This window comes from Ciconia boyciana, chromosome 34 (assembly GCF_034638445.1).
Source record: "Ciconia boyciana chromosome 34, ASM3463844v1, whole genome shotgun sequence".
Taxonomy (NCBI): Eukaryota; Metazoa; Chordata; class Aves; order Ciconiiformes; family Ciconiidae; genus Ciconia; species Ciconia boyciana.
In genome coordinates, this window is record NC_132967.1 from 224,522 (window position 1) to 245,424 (window position 20,903).

The 20,903-nt window shown below is 62.4% G+C and overlaps 1 protein-coding gene across 1 annotated transcript in view; it reads right to left on the reverse strand.

Moving 5' to 3' along the window:
- CXXC1 (CXXC finger protein 1) overlaps positions 1 to 20,903 on the reverse strand; it is a 34,175-nt gene that overhangs the window by 6,134 nt on the left and 7,138 nt on the right. The window contains exons 6-13 of the mRNA XM_072849036.1: positions 19,477 to 19,503; positions 18,758 to 18,907; positions 15,098 to 15,205; positions 10,720 to 10,904; positions 6,373 to 6,580; positions 4,454 to 4,564; positions 1,464 to 1,513; positions 799 to 895 (exon numbers count right to left, since the gene is read on the reverse strand). Of these exons, the coding sequence (XP_072705137.1) occupies positions 799 to 895; positions 1,464 to 1,513; positions 4,454 to 4,564; positions 6,373 to 6,580; positions 10,720 to 10,904; positions 15,098 to 15,205; positions 18,758 to 18,907; positions 19,477 to 19,503 (936 nt within the window). The remainder of the gene's footprint in view (positions 1 to 798; positions 896 to 1,463; positions 1,514 to 4,453; positions 4,565 to 6,372; positions 6,581 to 10,719; positions 10,905 to 15,097; positions 15,206 to 18,757; positions 18,908 to 19,476; positions 19,504 to 20,903) is intronic.

Here is a 20,903-nt window from a genome sequence, read left to right on the forward strand (position 1 = left end):
CCCACCCCCCAGGGCCCCTCCCCACCCCTCAGGGCCCCTCCCGCCCCCATGGGTGCCCCAGCAGCACCCATGGGTGCCCTCACTGAATGTGCACCCCACAGCACCCATGGGTGCACTCCCCCATCCTCCCATCCCCATACCCCCTCCCCCTTAGGGACCCTTCCCCCCTTAGGGCCCCTCCCCACCCCAGGGCCCCTCCCCACCCCGCAGGGCCCCTCCCGCCCCATGGGTGCCCCAGCAGCACCCATGGGTGCCCTCACCTCCACCCCCAGCACCCATGGGTGCACTCCCCATCCCCTCCCATCCCCATACCCCCCTCCCCCTTAGGGACCCTTCCCCCTTAGGGCCCCTCCCCACCCCCCAGGGCCCCTCCCCAGCCCCCCAGGGCCCCTCCCCAAGCCCCCAGGGCCCCTCCCGCCCCATGGGTGCCCCAGCAGCACCCATGGGTGCCCTCACCTCCACCCCCAGCACCCATGGGTGCACTCCCCCATCCCCTCCCATCCCCATACCCCCCTCCCCCTTAGGGACTCTTCCCCCCTTAGGGCCCCTCCCCACCCCCCAGGGCCCCTCCCCACCCCGCAGGGCCCCTCCCGCCCCAGCAGCACCCATGGGTGCCCTCACCTCCACCCCCAGCACCCATGGGTGCACTCCCCATCCCTCCCATCCTCATACCCGCCCCTCCCCCTTTAGGGACCCTTCCCCCCTTAGGGCCCCTCCCCAGCCCCCAGGGCCCCTCCCCACCCCGCAGGGCCCCTCCCGCCCCATGGGTGCCCCAGCAGCACCCATGGGTGCCCTCACCTTGGGGTCCCGGGAGTGCTCGGGGCACAGCACCTGCAGGCGCTTGCAGTAGGTTTTGCTCTGGGGGTTGTAGACGTCGCAGAAGAGGCGGGTGGCCCTGGGGGGGAGGGAGGGTGGGAGAGGGCACCCAAATATCCACGCACCCCCCCTCCCTCCCTCACCTCAAGGGCACCCAGGTGTCTGGGTGCCCCCTCCCCCTCACAGGCACCCACAAAACCCCTCCCCCCTTACAGGAATTGGGGACACCCCCACCCCCAGGGCACCCAAGCAGATGGGTGCTCCCCTCCCCACCCCCTGCACCCCGCCCCCCCAGCACCCACCACCCCCCAGCACCCATGTACCCCTCCCCCCACCCCAAAGCTTCCGGCCCCCTGCCCCCCCAGGGGTGGGTGCTCCCCTCCCCCCTCCCCCCAGCACCTGCAACACCCCGCCCCCCCCCAGCACCCACCACCCCCCAGCACCCACGTACCCCTCCCCCCACCCCAAAGCTTCCGGCCTCCCTGCCCCCCCAGGGGTGGGTGCTCCCCTCCCCACCCAACCCCCCAGCACCCTCCCCCCAGCACCCACGTACCCCTCCCCCCCAGGGGTGGCTGCTCCCCTCCCCTCCCCCCCAGCACCCACGTACCCCCTCCCCCCAGGGGTGGGTGCTCCCCTCCCCCGCTCACCCCTCGATGCGGGTGGGGTACATGGACCCGAAGGACGTCTGGCTCTCGTACTGTGGGGGGGCAGGGGGCTATAGGGGCCGGGGGCGCCTATAGACCCTCAGGGGCCCCTATAGCCCCCCCCAGCCCCTCTATCCCCTATAGAGCCCCACGGTGGGGTCTGTAGGGCCCCTATAGCCCCCCACAGCCCCTATAGAGCCCCACGGCGGGGTCTGTAGGGCCCCTATAGCCCACCCGAGAGCCCGTATATCCCCTATAGAGCCCCACAGTGGGGTCTGTAGGGCCCCTATAGCCCCCCCACAGCCCCTATAGAGCGCCACGGCGGGGCCTGTATGGCCTCTATAGCCCGTCTGAGAACTCCTATATCCCCTATAGACCCCCATGGTGGGGTCTGTAGAGCCCCTATATCCCCCAGCCCCTATAGAGCCCCACAGCGGGGTCCGTATGGCCCATATAGCCTGCCCGAGAGCCCCTATATCCCCTATAGAGCCCCACAACAGGGTCTGTAGGGCCCCTATAGCCCCACCCGACACCCTACAGAGCCCCACGGCAGGGTCTGTATGGCCCCTATAGCCCCACCCGACGCCCTATAGAGTTCCATGGCGGAGTCTGTATACCCTTACAGCCCCCTGAGAACCCCTATATCCCCTATAGAGCCCAAGAACAGGATCCATATGGGCCCTATAGAACCCGGGGGAGCCCCTTTATCCCCTATAGAGCCCAAAACCAAATTCTGTATGGCCCCTATAAGCCCCAGAGAAGCCCTATGTCCCTTACAGAGCCCAAAACTAGAGTCCCTATGGCCCCTATAGACCCGGGGGAGCTCCTATATCCCCGACAGAGCCCTGCAGTGTGTTCTATACAACTCCTGTAGACCCAGCAGAGCCGCTAGATCCCCTATAGCGCCCAAGACCAGAGTCCATATGGCCCCTATAGAACCTGGGAGAGCCCCTCTATCCCCTACAAAGCCCGAGAACAGGATCCATATGGCTCCTATAGAACCCGGGGAGCCGCTCTATCCCCTATAGAACCCAAAACCAAATACTGTATGGCCCCTATAAGCCCCAAAGAAGCCCTATATCTCCTACAGACCCCAAGAACAGATTCCATATGGCCCCTACAGAACCCAATATCCCCTACAGGCCGCAAGAACAGGACCCATATGGCCCCTATAGAACCTGATATCTCCTATAGACCCCAGGAACAGGACCCATATGGCCCCTAGAGAACCTAATATCTCCTACAGATCTCCAGAGCAGGACCCATATGGCCCCTATAGAACCCGATATCTCCTATAGACCCCAAGAACAGGACCCATATGGCCTCTATAGAAGCCAATATCTCCTAAAAAACCCAAGAGCAGGACCCATATGGCCCCTATAGAACCCACTATCTCCTACAGACCCAAAGAACAGGACCCATATGGCCCCTATAGAACTCACTATCTCCTACAGACCCCAAGAGCAGGACCCATATGGCCCTTATAGAACCCAATCTCTCCTACAGACCCCCAGAACAGGACCCATATGGCCCCTATAGAACCTGATATCTCCTATAGAACCCAAGAACAGGACCCATATGGCCCCTATAGAACCTGATATCTCCTACAGACCCCAAGAGCAGGACCCATATGGCCCCTATAGAACTCACTATCTCCTACAGACCCCAAGAACAGGACCCATATAGCCCCTATAGAACGTGATATCTCCTACAAACCCCAAGAGCAGGACCCATATGGCCCCTATAGAACCCGCTATCTCCTATAGAACCCAAGAGCAGGACCCATATGGCCCCTATAGAACCTGATATCTCCTACAGACCCCCAGAACAGGATCCATATGGCCCCTATAGAACCCGCTATCTCCTATAGAACCCAAGAGCAGGACCCATACGGCCCCTATAGGACCTGATATCTCCTACTGACCCAAAGAACAGGACCCATATGGCCCCTATAGAACCTGATATCTCCTACAGACCCCAAGAGCAGGACCCATACGGCCCCTATAGAACCCGCTATCTCCTACAGACCCCAAGAACAGGACCCATATGGCCCTTATAGAACCTGCTATCTCCTACAGACCCCAAGAACAGGATCCATATGGCCCCTATAGAACCCAATATCTCCTATAGAACCCAAGAGCAGGACCCATATGGCCCCTATAGAACCTGATATCTCCTACTGACCCAAAGAACAGGACCCATATGGCCCCTATAGAACCTGATAGCTCCTACAGATCCCAAGAGCAGGACCCATATGGCCCCTATAGAACCTGATAGCTCCTACAGATCCCAAGAGCAGGACCCATATGGCCCCTATAGAACCCGGTATCTCCTACAGACCCCAAGAGCAGGACCCATATGGCCCCTATAGAACCCGGTATCTCCTACAGACCCCAAGAGCAGGACCCATATGGCCCCTATAGAACCCGCTATCTCCTACAGACCCCCAGAACAGGATCCATATGGCCCCTATAGAACCCAATATCTCCTATAGAACCCAAGAGCAGGACCCATATGGCCCCTATAGAACCTGATATCTCCTACTGACCCAAAGAACAGGATCCATATGGCCCCTATAGAACCTGATAGCTCCTACAGATCCCAAGAGCAGGACCCATATGGCCCCTATAGAACCTGATAGCTCCTACAGATCCCAAGAGCAGGACCCATATGGCCCCTATAGAACCCGGTATCTCCTACAGACCCCAAGAGCAGGACCCATATGGCCCCTATAGAACCCGCTATCTCCTATAGAACCCAAGAGCAGGACCCATATGGCCCCTATAGAACCCAATCTCTCCTACAGACCCCCAGAGCAGGACCCATACGGCCCCTATAGAACCCGGGGAGCCCCCCTACCCCCTACAGACCCCACATCCCCTATAGATCCCCAACCCTCCGGCCCCCCCCTACAGCTGCGGGGGCGGGGGGGGGCGATCCCCGGGGGCCGCCCGAGGGCGGGCGGGGGCGGCGCCTATAGGGGCCATAGGTACCTTGGCGTAGCAGCGCTCCATGTGGCGCAGGGCCACCTTGGGGTTGATGGGGTGCCCGCAGGAGACGCAGAAGATCTGCAGGTCCGTGTCCTCGCTGTCCCCCTCCGTGCTCTGCGGGCACCCGGGGGGCACCCAGAAATTCTGGGGGGCACCCAGAAATTAGGGGGCACCCAGGGGTGGGGGGACACCCAGGGGTTAGGGGGGACCCAGAAATTGGGGGGACCCAGAAATTTGTGGGGGCACCCAGGGGTGGGGGGGCACCCAGGGGTTAGGGGGCACCCAGAAATTAGGGGGGCACCCAGAAATTAGGGGAAGAACTCATGGATTGGGGGGGCACCCAGAAATTGGGGGAGCACCCAGAAATTAGGGGGGGCACCCAGGGGTTAGGGGGACCCCAGAAATTTGGGGGGGGAACCCAGAGGTTAGGGGGGCACCCAGAAATTAGGGGGAACCCAGAAATTGGGGGGAACCCAGGAGTGGGGGGAAACCAGGGGTTAGGGGGCACCCAGGGGTTGGGGGGCACCCAGAAATTTGGGGGCACCCAGAAATTAGGGTGGGGGAACCCAGGGGTTAGGGGGACCCAGAAATTTGGGGGCACCCAGAAATTAGGGGAAGAACTCATGGATTGGGGGCACCCATGGATTGGGGGGCACCCAGAAATTAGGGGGCACCCAGGGGTTAGGGGGACCCAGAAATTTGGGGGACCCAGAAATTTGGGGGCACCCAGGGGTTAGGGAAGAACTCATGGATTGGGGGGCACCCATCGATTGGGGGGGCACCCATGGATTGGGGGGAACCCTGCAGTGGGGGGTTACCCGTGGATTAGGGGGGGGCACCCAGGGGCTGGGGGGCACACAGGGATTGCGGGGGGGCACCCAGGGGTTGGGGGAGGAGCCCCAGGGTGGGGGGGCACCCAGGGATTGGGGGGGGCACCCGGGGGGGAGCACCCAAGGACTGGGGAGGAATGCTGGGGTGGGGGGCAGCCATGGATTGGGGGGGACCCAGGGGTTGGGGGGCTTTAAGGGGCTCAGTGAGCACCCATGGGTGCAGGGAAGGGGTTACGGGGTTCAGGGGGCCCCAGGTGTTGGGGGGGTTAAGGGGTGCAGGGGGCAGCCAGAGGAGGGGTTAAGGGATTTGGGGGCACCCAGGTGTTGGGGGGTTAAGGGGTGCAGGGGGACACCCAGGGGTCTGGGGGGCTTTAAGGGGTGCAGGGGGCACCCAGAGGAGGGGGTTAAGGGATTTGGGGGCACCCAGGGGTCTGGGGGGTTAAGGGGTGCAGGGGGCACCCATGGGTGCAGGGAAGGGGGTTACGGGGTTCAGGGGCCCCTAGGTGTTGGGGGGTTAAGGGGTGCGGGGAGCACCCAGAGGAGGGGTTAAGGGATTTGGGGGCACCCAGGAGTCGGGGGGGTTAAGGGGTGCAGGGGGCACCCAGGGGTCTGGGGTGGGTTAAGGGGTGCAGGGGGCACCCAGAGGAGGGGTTAAGGGATTTGGGGGCACCCAGGGGTCTGGGGGGGTTAAGGGGTGCAGGGGGCACCCAGAGGAGAGGGTTAAGGGATTTGGGGGCACCCAGGGGTCTGGGGGGGTTAAGGGGTGCAGGGGGCACCCAGAGGAGAGGGTTAAGGGATTTGGGGGCACCCAGGGGTCTGGGGGGGGTTAAGGGGTGCAGGGGGCACCCAGAGGAGAGGGTTAAGGGATTTGGGGGCACCCAGGGGTCTGGGGGGTTAAGGGGTGCAGGGGAGCACCCAGAGGAGGGGGTTACGGGATTTGGGGGGCACCCAGGGGTCTGGGGAGGGTTAAGGGGCTCCGTGAGCACCCACGGGCGCAGGGAAGGGGGTTACGGTGTCCAGGGGGTCCCCAGGTGTCCGGGGGGGGGAGGTTAAGGGGTGCGGGGGATCCCCGGGGTGCGGGGGGGTCCCCACCTCCTCGTCCTCGCGGGGCGGGTGCCCCTTGGCGCGGGCGATCAGCCCCTCCAGCTCGTGGAAGCGCCGCTCCATCTCCTGCAGGCGCAGGCGGGCCTGGTGCTGCTCCCGCCGGATCCGCTCCAGCAGCCGCTTCCCGTGCTCCTCCGCCACGCAGGGGCTCTGCTGCCACTGCTGGATCCGCTGCGGCAGGATCTCGTAGATCCGGCTGGGGGAGCAGGCGGGGAGGGGGGGTGAGGGAGGGAGCCCGCTGCCACAGGCCCTCAAGATCCCTGGGATCCGCTGCGGCAGGATCCCGTAGATCCGGCTGGGAAACAGGGTGGGGAGGGGGTGAGGGAGGGACCCCGCTGCCACAGGACCTCAAGATCCCTGGCATCGGGGGGGATCCACTGCTGGATCCGCTGCGGCAGGATCTCGTAGATCCGGCTGGGAAACAGGGTGGGGAGGGGGTGAGGGAGGGAGCCCGCTGCCACAGGAGCCCGGGATCCCTGGGATCGGGGGGATCCACTGCTGGATCCGCTGCAGCAGGATCTCGTAGATCCGGCTGGGAAACAGGGTGGGGAGGGGGTGAGGGAGGGACCCCGCTGCCACAGGACCTCAAGATCCCTGGGATCGGGGATCCACTGCTGGATCCGCTGCGGCAGGATCTCGTAGATCCGGCTGGGAAACAGGTGGGGACGGGGGGGTGAGGGAGGGAGCCCGCTGCCACAGGAGCCCGGGATCCCTGGGATCCGCTGCGGCAGGATCTCGTAGATCCGGCTGGGAAATGGGGTGGGGAGGGGGGTGAGGGAGGGACCCCGCTGCCACAGGAGCCCGGGATCCCTGGGATCCGCTGCGGCAGGATCTCGTAGATCCGGCTGGGAAATAGGGTGGGGAGGGGGGGTAACAGGGGGACCCCGCTGCCACAGGACCTCAAGATCCCTGGGATCGGGGGGGATCCACTGCTGGATCCGCTGCGGCAGGATCTCGTAGATCCGGCTGGGAAATAGGGTGGGGAGGGGGGGTGAGGGAGGGAGCCCGCTGCCACAGGAGCCCGGGATCCCTGGGATCCGCTGCGGCAGGATCTCGTAGATCTGGCTGGGAAATAGGGTGGGGAGGGGGGGTGAGGGAGGGACCCTGCTGCCACAGGACCTCAAGATCCCTGGGATCGGGGGGGATCCACTGCTGGATCCGCTGCGGCAGGATCTCGTAGATCCGGCTGGGAAATAGGGGGGGAGGGGGTGAGGGAGGGAGCCCGCTGCCACAGGACCTCAAGATCCCTGGGATCCGCTGCGGCAGGATCTCGTAGATCCGGCTGGGAAACGGGGTGGGGAGGGGGGGTGAGGGGGGGACCCCGCTGCCACAGGAGCCCGGGATCCCTGGGATCCGCTGCGGCAGGATCTCGTAGATCCGGCTGGGAAACGGGGTGGGGAGGGGGGTGAGGGAGGGACCCCGCTGCCACAGGACCTCAAGATCCCTGGGATCCGCTGCGGCAGGATCTCGTAGATCCGGCTGGGGAGCAGGCAGGGAGGGGGTGAGGGAGGGACCCGCTGCCACAGGACCTCAAGATCCCTGGGATCAGGGGGATCCACTGCTGGATCCGCTGCGGCAGGATCTCGTAGATCCGGCTGGGAAACAGGGTGGGGAGGGGGCGTGAGGGAGGGACCCCGCTGCCACAGGAGCCTGGGATCCCTGGGATCGGGGGATCCACTGCTGGATCCGCTGCGGCAGGATCTCGTAGATCCGGCTGGGAAATGGGGGGGGAGGGGGTGAGGGAGGGACCCCGCTGCCACAGGAGCCCGGGATCCCTGGGATCGGGGGGGATCCACTGCTGGATCCGCTGCGGCAGGATCTCGTAGATCCGGCTGGGAAACAGGGTGGGGAGGGGGGGTGAGGGAGGGACCCCGCTGCCACAGGACCTCAAGATCCCTGGGATCAGGGGGGATCCACTGCTGGATCCGCTGCGGCAGGATCTCGTAGATCCGGCTGGGAAACAGGGTGGGGAGGGGGTGAGGGAGGGACCCCGCTGCCACAGGACCTCAAGATCCCTGGGATCGGGGGATCCACTGGGATCCGCTGCGGCAGGATCTCGTAGATCCGGCTGGGAAACAGGGTGGGGAGGGGGTGAGGGAGGGACCCCGCTGCCACAGGACCTCAAGATCCCTGGGATCCGCTGCGGCAGGATCTCGTAGATCCGGCTGGGAAACAGGCAGGGAGGGGGTGAGGGAGGGACCCCGCTGCCACAGGACCTCAAGATCCCTGGGATCAGGGGGGATCCACTGCTGGATCCGCTGCGGCAGGATCTCGTAGATCCGGCTGGGAAACAGGGTGGGGAGGGGGTGAGGGAGGGACCCCGCTGCCACAGGAGCCTGGGATCCCTGGGATCGGGGGGATCCACTGCTGGATCCGCTGCGGCAGGATCGTGTAGATCCGGCTGGGAAACGGGGGGAGGGGGGTGAGGGAGGGCCCCGCTGCCACAGGAACCCGGGATCCCTGGGATCCGCTGCGGCAGGATCTCGTAGATCCGGCTGGGAAATAGGGTGGGGAGGGGGGGTAACAGGGGGACCCCGCTGCCACAGGACCTCAAGATCCCTGGGATGGGGGGGGATCCACTGCTGGATCCACTGCGGCAGGATCTTGTAGATCCGGCTGAGAAACAGGGGGGAGGGGGGTGAGGGGCCCCCCGCTGCCACAGGAGCCCGGGATCCCCGGGATCTGTTGAAGGGGATCCCCTGGGGCAGGATCCAGTCGATCCGGTTGCGGGGTGCAAGGGGAGAGGGGGTTAATGGGGGTCCCCCAGCACCCCGGGATCCCCGGGATCGGGTGGGGGAGGGGGATCCACCCTGGGATCCGGGGGAGGGCGGGGGGGAGGGGGGCGCCCTGGGGGGTCCCCCTGGCCCAGCAGCACCTCGGGATCCACTGGGGATCCGCTCTCGCAGCCGCAGGGCTCCTGGTCTGTACTGGTCTATACTGGTTTGTACTGGTCTATACTGGTCTGTACTGGTCTATACCGGTTTGTACTGGTCTATACTGGTCTGTACTGGTCTATACCGGTTTGTATTGGTCTGTACCGGTCTGTACTGGTCTGTACTGGTTTCTACTGGTCCATACTGGTTTCTACTGGTCTGTACTCACTCAGCAGGCAGCTTGAAACCACCACCCTCCCTCCAGTACTGGGACGGCCGGGGCATCATTGGGGTCTATGGCACTCGATCCCATTTTATAGGGATCTATACTGGTCTGTACTGGTTTCTACTGGTCCATACTGGTTTCTACTGGTCCATACTGGTTTCTACTGGTCTGTACTGGTTTCTACTGGTCTATACTCACTCAGCAGGCAGCTTGACACCACCACCTCCCTCCAGTACTGGGACGGCCGGGGCAACATTGGGGTCTATGGCACTCGATCCCACTTTATAGAGGTCTGTAGCGGTCTGTACTGGTTTGTACTGGTCTGTACTGGTTTCTACTGGTCTATACTGGTTTATACTGGTCTGTACTCAGTCGGCAGCCAGCTTGACACCACCACTCTCCCTCCGGTGCCTGCACGGCCGGGGCATCATTGGGGTCTATGGCACTCGATCCCATTTTATAGGGGTCTGTACCGGTCTGTACTGGTTTGTACTGGTTTGTACTGGTCTATACTGGTTTATACTGGTCTATAGTGGTCTATACTGGTCTGTACTCAGTCGGCAGCCAGCCTGACACCACCACTCTCCCTCCAGTGCTTGCACGGCCGGGGCATCATTGGGGTCTATGGCACTCGATCCCATTTTATAGGGGTCTCTACTGGTCTGTACTGGTTTGTACTGGTCTGTACTGGTTTGTAGTGGTCTGTACTGGTCTATACTGGTCTATACCAGTCTGTACTCAGTCGGCAGCCAGCTTGACACCACCACTCTCCCTCCGGTGCCTGCACGGCCGGGGCATCATTGGGGTCTATGGCACTCGATCCCATTTTATAGGGAACTCTACTGGTCTGTACTGGTTTCTACTGGTTCATACTGGTTTCTACTGGTCTGTACTGGTTTCTACTGGTCTGTACTCACTCAGCAGGCAGCTTGACACCACCACCTCCCTCCAGTACTGGGACGGCCGGGGCATCATTGGGGTCTATGGCACTCGATCCCACTTTATAGGGGTCTGTACTGGTCTGTACTGGTTTGTACTGGTCTGTACTGGTCTGTACTGGTCTATACTGGTTTATACCAGTCTGTACTCAGTCGGCAGCCAGCTTGACACCACCACTCTCCCTCCAGTGCCTGCACGGCCGGGGCATCATTGGGGTCTATGGCGCTCGATCCCACTTTATAGGGGTCTGTACTGGTCTGTACTGGTTTGTACTGGTCCGTACTGGTTTGTACTCACTTGGCGGCCAGTTTGACGCCGCAGGCCTCGCTGCAGTACTTGGAGGGGGGCCGGGCGGGGCGGGTGCAGCCGGGGCCCAGGCACTGGCCCAGCCCGGCGGGGTCGCGGGCGTCGGGGCGCTCCGGGTGCCGGCTGCGCTCCCGGTGCCGCGGCTTCTGCCGGTGCCGCTTGTACCGCTCCTCCTTCTGCCACCAGTAAGCACCAGTAAGCACCAGTTCCCACCAGTAAGGCTCCAGGGACCACCGGGAGCCCTCCCAGTGCCTCCCGGTGGCCCTCCCAGTAACCCACGGGGCATCCCAGTAACACTTGGGGCCTCCCAGTAACCCGCGGGGGCCTCCCAGTAACCCTCGGGGCCTCCCAGTAACCCGCGGGGGCCTCCCAGTAACCCGCGGGGGCCTCCCAGTAACCCGCGGGGGCCTCCCAGTAACGCCCAGTTCACACCAGTAACGCCCCAAAAACCACCGGGAGCCCTCCCAGCAGCTCCCGGTGGCCCTCCCAGTAACCCTCGGGGCATCCCAGTAACCCTCGGGGGCCTCCCAGTAGCTCCCAGTAACCCCCAGTCACCCCCAGTTCACACCAGTAAGGCTCCCAGGGATCACCACGAGCTCACCCAGAGCTCCCAGGAGCCCTCCCAGTAACCCTCGGGGCCTCCCAGTAGCTCCCAGTCACCCCCAGTAGCTCCCAGTCCCCACCAGTAGCTCCCAGTCCCCACCAGTCAGGCTCCCAAGGATCACCAGGAGCCCTCCCAGTAGCCCCCAGTGGCCCTCCCAGTAACCCTCAGGCCCTCCCAGTAGCTCCCAGTTACCCCTAGGGCATCCCAGTGCCCGCCGGAACCCCACCAGTACCTCCCAGTACCTCCCAGTAGGCACCCAGGGCCCCCTATGGAAGGGACTCGGGCATCTGGGGGCCCTTATAGAAGGGACCCAGGCATCACAGACACCCTATAGAAGCGACCCGGGTGTCCACGGGCCCCTATAGAAGGCACCCAGGCATACGTGGGCCCCTATAGAAGGAACCCAGCTGTTCAGGGTGCCCTATAGAAAGGACGCGGGCATCTGGGATCCCCTATAGAAGGGACACGGGCCTCCGGGGAGCCCTATAGAAGGGACCCAGGTGTGCAGGACACCCTATAGAAGGCACCCGGGCATGCAGGACACCCTATAGAAGGGACCCCGCTGTCCAGGGTGCCCTATAGAAGGGACCTGGGTGTGTGGGATATACAAAAAACCCCCTATACAAAAAACACGGGTTTATGAGACCCCCTATAGGAGGGACCTGGACCTCTGGGGCGCCCTATAGAAGGGACCCGGGCCTCCGGGACGCCCTATAGAAGGGGGCTAGATATCTGTGATACCCTATAGAACGGACCCAGGTCTCTGGGACACCCTATAGAAGGGACCCGGGCCTCCAGGGCCTCCTATAGAAAGGACCCAGGCCTCCGGGACGCCCTATAGAAGGGACCCGGGTCTCCGGGACACCCTATAGAAGGGGCCTAGATATCTGGGACACCCTATAGAACGGACCCAGGTCTCCGGGACACCCTATAGAAGGGACCCGGGTCCCTGGGACGCCCTATAGAAGGGACCCGGGTCTCCGGGACGCCCTATAGAAGGGACCCGGGTCTCCGGGACGCCCTATAGAAGGGACCCGGGTCTCCGGGACGCCCTATAGAAGGGACCCGGGCGCCTGGGATGCCCTATAGAAGGGATCTGGGTCTCCGGGACACCCTATAGAAGGGACCCGGGCCTCCAGGGCCTCCTATAGAAAGGACCCGGGCCTCCGGGACGCCCTATAGAAGGGACCCGGGCCCCTGGGACGCCCTATAGAAGGGACCCGGGCCCCTGGGACGCCCTATAGAAGGGACCCGGGCCCCTGGGACGCCCTATAGAAGGGACCCGGCCCCCGGGACGCCCTATAGAAGGGACCCGGGCCCCCGGGACGCCCTATAGAAGGGACCCGGGCCCCCGGGACGCCCTATAGAAGGGACCCGGGCCCCCGGGACGCCCTATAGAAGGGACCCGGGCCTCCGGGACGCCCTATAGAAGGGACCCGGGCCTCCGGGACGCCCTATAGAAGGGACCCGGGCCTCCGGGACGCCCTATAGAAGGGACCCGGGCCTCCGGGACGCCCTATAGAAGGGACCCGGGCCTCCGGGACGCCCTATAGAAGGGACCCGGGTCCCTGGGACGCCCTATAGAAGGGACCCGGGTCCCTGGGACGCCCTATAGAAGGGACCCGGGTCCCTGGGACGCCCTATAGAAGGGACCCGGGTCCCTGGGACGCCCTATAGAAGGGACCCAGGTCTCCGGGACGCCCTATAGAAGGGACCCGGGCGCCTGGGATGCCCTATAGAAGGGATCTGGGTCTCCGGGACACCCTATAGAAGGGACCCGGGCCTCCAGGGCCTCCTATAGAAAGGACCCGGGCCTCCGGGACGCCCTATAGAAGGGACCCGGGTCCCTGGGACGCCCTATAGAAGGGACCCGGGCCCCCGGGACGCCCTATAGAAGGGACCCGGGCCTCCGGGACGCCCTATAGAAGGGACCCGGGCCTCCGGGACGCCCTATAGAAGGGACCCGGGCCTCCGGGACGCCCTATAGAAGGGGCCTAGATATCTGCGACGCCCTATAGAAGGGGCCTAGATATCTGCGACGCCCTATAGAAGGGACCCGGGTCCCTGGGACGCCCTATAGAAGGGACCCGGGTCCCTGGGACGCCCTATAGAAGGGACCCGGGTCCCTGGGACGCCCTATAGATGGGACGCCCTATAGAAGGGACCCGGGTCCCTGGGACGCCCTATAGAAGGGACCCGGGTCCCTGGGACGCCCTATAGAAGGGACCCGGGTCCCTGGGACGCCCTATAGAAGGGACCCGGGTCCCTGGGACGCCCTATAGAAGGGACCCGGGCGCCTGGGATGCCCTATAGAAGGGATCTGGGTCTCCGGGACACCCTATAGAAGGGACCCGGGCCTCCAGGGCCTCCTATAGAAAGGACCCGGGCCTCCGGGACGCCCTATAGAAGGGACCCGGGTCCCTGGGACGCCCTATAGAAGGGACCCGGGCCCCCGGGCCGCCCTATAGAAGGGACCCGGGCCCCCGGGACGCCCTATAGAAGGGACCCGGGCCTCCGGGACGCCCTATAGAAGGGGCCTAGATATCTGGGACGCCCTATAGAAGGGACCCGGGTCTCCGGGATGCCCTATAGAAGGGGCCTAGATATCTGGGACGCCCTATAGAAGGGACCCGGGTCTCCGGGATGCCCTATAGAAGGGGCCTAGATATCTGGGACACCCTATAGAAAGGACCCGGGCCCCTGGGACGCCCTATAGAAGGGACCCGGGTCCCTGGGATGCCCTATAGAAGGGACCCGGGTCCCTGGGATGCCCTATAGAAGGGACCCGGGTCCCTGGGATGCCCTATAGAAGGGACCCGGGTCCCTGGGATGCCCTATAGAAGGGACCCGGGCCTCCAGGGCCTCCTATAGAAAGGACCCAGGCCTCCAGGGCCCCCTCTAGAAGGGACCCGGGCCTCCGGGACGCCCTATAGAAGGGACCCGGGTCCCTGGGATGCCCTATAGAAGGGGCCTAGATATCTGGGACACCCTATAGAACGGACCCAGGTCTCCGGGATGCCCTATAGAAGGGACCCGGGCCCCTGGGATGCCCTATAGAAGGGACCCGGGTCTCCGGGACACCCTATAGAAGGGACCCGGGCCTCCAGGGCCTCCTATAGAAAGGACCTGGGCCCCCGGGACGCCCTATAGAAGGGACCCAGGTCTCCGGGACGCCCTATAGAAGGGACCCGGGTCCCTGGGACGCCCTATAGAAGGGACCCGGGCCTCCGGGACACCCTATAGAAGGGGCCTAGATATCTGGGACACTCTATAGAAGGGACCCGGGCCTCCGGGACACCCTATAGAAGGGACCCAGGTCTCCGGGACACCCTATAGAAGGGACCCAGGTCTCCGGGACACCCTATAGAAGGGACCCAGGTCTCCGGGACACCCTATAGAAGGGACCCGGGCCCCTGGGACGCCCTATAGAAGGGACCCGGGCCCCTGGGACGCCCTATAGAAGGGGCCTAGATATCTGGGACACCCTATAGGAGGGACCCGGGCCTCCGGGACGCCCTACAGAAGGGACCCGGGCCCCTGGGACGCCCTATAGAAGGGGCCTAGATATCTGGGACACCCTATAGAAGGGACCCGGGCCTCCGGGACGCCCTATAGAAGGGACCCGGGCCTCCGGGACGCCCTATAGAAGGGACCCGGGCCCCTGGGACGCCCTATAGAAGGGACCCGGGCCTCCGCAGGCCCCTATAGAAGGGACCCGGGCCTCCGCAGGCCCCTATAGAAGGGCCGGGGGCGCCCGGGCCTCACCTTTTTGTCCGACTTCTTCTCCCGCCGCTTGACGTGCTTGACCTTGACGGCGCGTTTGCGCAGGACGGGGTCGAGGAACGGGGCGTCCTCGGGGTCGCTGAGCCACGGCTGCGGACAGGACACGCCAAAAACACGCGTCGGCACGCTAAAACCACGCCGCAGCACGCCAAAACCACGCCACGGCACGCTAAAACCACGCCACGGCACGCTAAAACCCGCTCGTGGTGCTGTGGAAACACGTCTCGACGCACTTGAAATACGGCTTTACAGCCTAAAACACGCCTTGACGTGCTTAAAAGGCGTCTACACGCTAAAAACACGGTTTGACACACGAAAAGCGTGCTCTTGCGTGTTCAAATTGGGCCTCGATGCGCTTAAAACGTGCCTTGACGTGCTAAAAACGTGGTTTAACGCTCTTAAAACGTATCTTCACACGTTAAAAACACGCCTCCGTGCACCGTAAATATTCCTTTGCCCGCTAAAACATGCCTCGCTACACTTAAAGCGTGCCTACATGCTAAAAACATACCTTGACATGCTTCAAACATGCCTTTACGTGTTAAAAATACGCCTCGATGCGTGTCAAATATGCCTTGACATGCTAAAAATGGACCTCAACACGCTTAAAGCATGGGTTGACACGGCAAAACATGCCTCGGCACGCTGTAAAAATGCCTTTACCCGCTAAAACATGCCTTGGTGGGCTTAAAACATGCGTGTACAAACTAAAAACATACTGTAACATGCTTAAAGTACGCATTTACGTGTTAAGTACGTGCCTTGATACACTTAAAAAACAGCTTTACACGCTAAAACCATGCTTTAACATGCTTAAAATGCCTTTACATGCTAAGAACATGCCTCCAGGTGCTTAAAGCGCGCCTTTACACGCTAAGAACACACCTCCAGGTGCTTAAAGCACGCCTTTACATGCTAAGAACACGCCTCCAGCTGCTTAAAGCGCTCCTTTACATGCTAAGAACACACTTAAGGTGCTTAAAGCGCGCCTTTACACGCTAAGAACATGCCCAAGATGCTTAAAGCGCGCCTTTACACGCTAAGAACATGCCCAAGATGCTTAAAGCGCACCTTTACATGCTAAAAACACACCTCCAGCTGCTTAAAGCGCGCCTTTACACGCTAAGAACACACCTCCAGCTGCTTAAAGCGCTCCTTTACACGCTAAGAACACACCTCCAGCTGCTTAAAGCGCTCCTTTACACGCTAAGAACACACCTCCAGCTGCTTAAAGCGCGCCTTTACACGCTAAGAACACGCCTCCAGCTGCTTAAAGCGCGCCTTTACACGCTAAGAACACGCCTCCAGGTGCTTAAAGCGCGCCTTTACACGCTAAGAACACGCCTCCAGCTGCTTAAAGCGTGCCTTTACACGCTAAGAACACGCCTCCAGCTGCTTAAAGCGCGCCTTTACACGCTAAGAACACGCCTCCAGCTGCTTAAAGCGTGCCTTTACACGCTAAGAACACGGCCAAGGTGCTTAAAGCGCGCCTTTACACGCTAATACGCCTCCAGCTGCTTAAAGCATGCCTTTACATGCTAAGAACACGGCCAAGGTGCTTAAAGCGTGCCTTTACACGCTAAGAACACGCCTCCAGCTGCTTAAAGCGTGCCTTTACACGCTAAGAACACGCCTCCAGCTGCTTAAAGTGTGCCTTTACACGCTAAGAACACGGCCAAGGTGCTTAAAGCGTGCCTTTACACACTAAGAACATGCTTCTACGCCCCAAAACACACCTTGACATGCAAAACCCTGCTTTGACATACTAAAGCCACGCCTGACACGCTAAAAACACGCCTCGACACGGTTAACACGTGCCCCGACGCACTACAACCACCCCCAACACAGCCTAACACGCAGCAAACACGCCTCAACGCCCAACCCGCCCCCAAGCCGCTCTAACCACGCCTTGACACGCTACCGACACGCCAGCAGGCAGCGTGTTGTGAGGCGGGGACGCAGCAGGGGGATCTGGGGGGCCTGACCTCCATTTTGGGGCAATTTCAGGAAGATTTGGGGCCCCATGACAAATTTATGGCATTTTGGGGCGATTCCGGGGATTTGGGGTCCCTGAAGTCCATTTTGGGGCGATTCCGGGGATTTGGGGTCCCTGAAGTCCATTTTGGGGCGATTCCGGGGGATTTGGGGTCCCTAACGTCCATTTTGGGGCAATTCCGGGGGATTTGGGGTCCCTGAAGTCCATTTTGGGGCAATTCCGGGGATTTGGGGTCCCTGAACTCCATTTTGGGGCAATTTCAGGAAGATTTGGGGCCCCATGACAAATTTATGGCATTTTGGGGCGATTCCGGGGGGATTCGGGGTCCCTGAACTCCATTTTGGGGCAATTCCGGGGGATTTGGGGTCCCTGACCTCCATTTTGGGGCAATTCCGGGGGATTTGGGATCCCTGAACTCCATTTTGGGGCGATTCCGGGGGGATTTGGGGTCCCTGAAGTCCATTTTGGGGCGATTCCGGGGGATTTGGGGTCCCTGAAGTCCATTTTGGGGCAATTCCGGGGGATTTGGGGTCCCTGAACTCCATTTTGGGGCAATTCCGGGGGATTTGGGGTCCCTGAACTCCATTTTGGGGCAATTTCAGGAAGATTTGGGGCCCCATGACAAATTTATGGCATTTTGGGGCGATTCCGGGGGATTTGGGGTCCCTGAACTCCATTTTGGGGCAATTCCGGGGGGATTTGGGGTCCCTGACCTCCATTTTGGGGCAATTCCGGGGGATTTGGGATCCCTGAACTCCATTTTGGGGCGATTCCGGGGGATTTGGGGTCCCTGAAGTCCATTTTGGGGCAATTCCGGGATTTGGGGCCCCATGACAAATTTATGGCATTTTGGGGCGATTCTGGGGGATTTGGGGTCCCTGACCTCCATTTTGGGGCGATTCCGGGGGATTTGGGGTCCCTAACGTCCATTTTGGGGCAATTCCGGGGATTTGGGGTCCCTGAACTCCATTTTGGGGCAATTCCGGGGGATTTGGGGTCCCTGAACTCCATTTTGGGGCAATTCCTGGGATTTGGGGTCCCTGAACTCCATTTTGGGGCAATTCCGGGGGATTTGGGGTCCCTGAACTCCATTTTGGGGCAATTCCGGGGGATTTGGGGTCCCTGAAGTCCATTTTGGGGCAATTCCAGGGGATTCGGGGTCCCTGAACTCCATTTTGGCGCAATTCTGGGGGGATTTGGGATCCCTGACCTCCATTTTGGGGCAATTCCAGAGGGATTTGGGGTCCCTGAAGTCCATTTTGGGGCAATTCCGGGGGATTTGGGGTCCCTGAAGTCCATTTTGGGGCAATTCCGGGGATTTGGGGTCCCTGAAGTCCATTTTGGGGCAATTCCGGGGGGATTTGGGGCCCCATAATAAATTTATGGCATTTTGGGGCGATTCCCGGGGGATTTGGGGTCCCTGACCTCCATTTTGGGGCAAATCTGAGAAAATTTGCAATCCCCCAACTCCATTTTATGACAACGAGGAACAAATTCAGCCTCCCCCACCCCCGAGAATCAGGAGCCATTTTGGGGCCGTTCAAGGGGATTTGGGATCCCTCCTCCCACCCGCAGCGTTGGGGCGCGGGGGGAACAATTTGGGGGTGCTGGAAGTTTAAGGGGGGTGAAAAGGGGGGGTCACTCACCAGGCCGTGCTCGTCGAAGGCGCCGGCGCAGAGCTCCTGGTAGAGCCGGGGGTCGAGCGGCAGCTCCTCGTCCGAGAGGCTCTCGGGGGGCCCCGCCGCCCCCAGCTGCTCCTTCAGCAGCTCCAGCTCCCCCTCGCGCCCCCGCGCCAGCTGGGGGGGGGTCAGCACCCACCCAGACGGCCGGCACCCCCACCCCCGGGGCACCCAAGGGATCCGTAACACCCCCACCCCCCGTCAGCACCCAGCCAGGCGGCCGGGGCACCCATGAGAATCCCCACCCTCACCCCCCACCCCGGTGCAGCCCCCGCGGGGACCGGGGCACCCGTAGCCCCCCACATCAACCCCTAAGGCACCCAGGGAGCCCCCAAAAGCACCCAGGGAGCCCCCAAAAGCACCCAGGGACCCCCAAAGGCACCCAAGACCCGCTCAAAGGCACCCAGGGACCCCCAAAAGCACCCAGGGACCCCCAAAGCACCCAGGGACCCCCAAAAGGCACCCAGGGACCCCCAAAGGCACCCAGGGACCCCCAAAAGGCACCCAGGGACCCCCCTACCCCCGCAGGCGTGCGGGGAGGTGACATCAACCCCCACCCTGGGGGGACGCAGGCGTTTGGGGGACCCAGAGGGGACCCAGGTGGGTGGGGCGCCCCTCCCCCACCCGGTGACACCCACCACCCCCCCTCCCCCACCCAGAAGGGACCGAGGCGGCCGGGGACTCACCGAGGTGGGGAAGTACTTGTAGGACTCCTGGGGGGGGAGGGACACGTCAGGGACAGGGTGGGGACACGGGTGACATGGGGACACAGGGACACGGGTGACGCGGGGACACAGGGATGTGTCAGGGACACGGGATGGGGTGGGGGAGGGGATGGTGTGGGGACACATCGGGGACACAGGACACGTCAGGGACATGGGGACACGCCAGGGACATGGGGACACGCCAGGGACACGGGTGACGGGAGACACAGGAACACATTGGGGACATGCCAGGGACATGGGTGATGCGGGAACACAGGGACACGTCAGGGACATGGGATGAGGAGGTGGGAGAGGGGATGGTGTGGGGACATGCCAGGGACATGGGGACACGCCAGGGACACATCAGGGACACGGGTGACACAGGGACACAGAAACACATCAGGGACACGCCAGGGACACGGGTGACGCGGGGACACAGGGACACGTCAGGGACATGGGATGGGGTGGGGGAGGGGATGGTATGGGGACACGTCAGGGACATGCCAGGGACATGGGTGACACAGGGACACGTCAGGGACATGCCAGGGACATGGGTGACACAGGGACACATCAGGGACACGGGACACGTCAGGGACACGCCAGGGACATGGGCGACGTGGGGACATAGGGACACGTCAGGGACATGGGATGGGGGGTGGGGGAGGGGATGGCGTGGGGACACGTCAGGGACATACCAGGGACACGGGGACACGCCAGGGACATGGGTGACGCGGGGACGCACCAGGGACGTGGGATGTGGGGGGGATGGGGGAGGGGATGGCGTGGGGACACGTCAGGGACACGGGACAGGGGCATGTCAGGGACATAGGACATGTTAGGGACACGGGGACACGTTAGGAGCATGGGACACAGGGACGTGGGGACACGTTGGGGACATGGGTGACACGGGGACACGCCAGGGACATGGGATGTGGGGGGGACGGGGGAGGGGATGGTGTGGGGACACATCAGGGACATGGAACAGGGCACGTGTCGGGGACGTGTCAGGGACATGGGACACGGAACAAGGACACAGGGACACGGGGACACGTCAGGGACACGGGGACACGTCAGGGACACGGGGACACGTCAGGGACACGGGGACACATGGGGGACAAGAGGGGATGGCATGGGGACACATCAGGAACACAAGACAGGGAACACGTTAGGGACATGTTAGGGACACAGGTGACATGGGGACACAGGGACACGCCAGGGACACGGGATGTGGGGGGGTTGGGGAAGGGGATGGCGTGGGGACACGTCAGGGACATGGGACACATGAGAGGGACACGGGGACATGTTAAGAACATAGGACAAGGACACAGGGACAGACATGGAAACATGTTAACGACCTGTGACACGTCAGGGACACGGGACAGGGTGACGTGGGGACACGTTAGGGACCT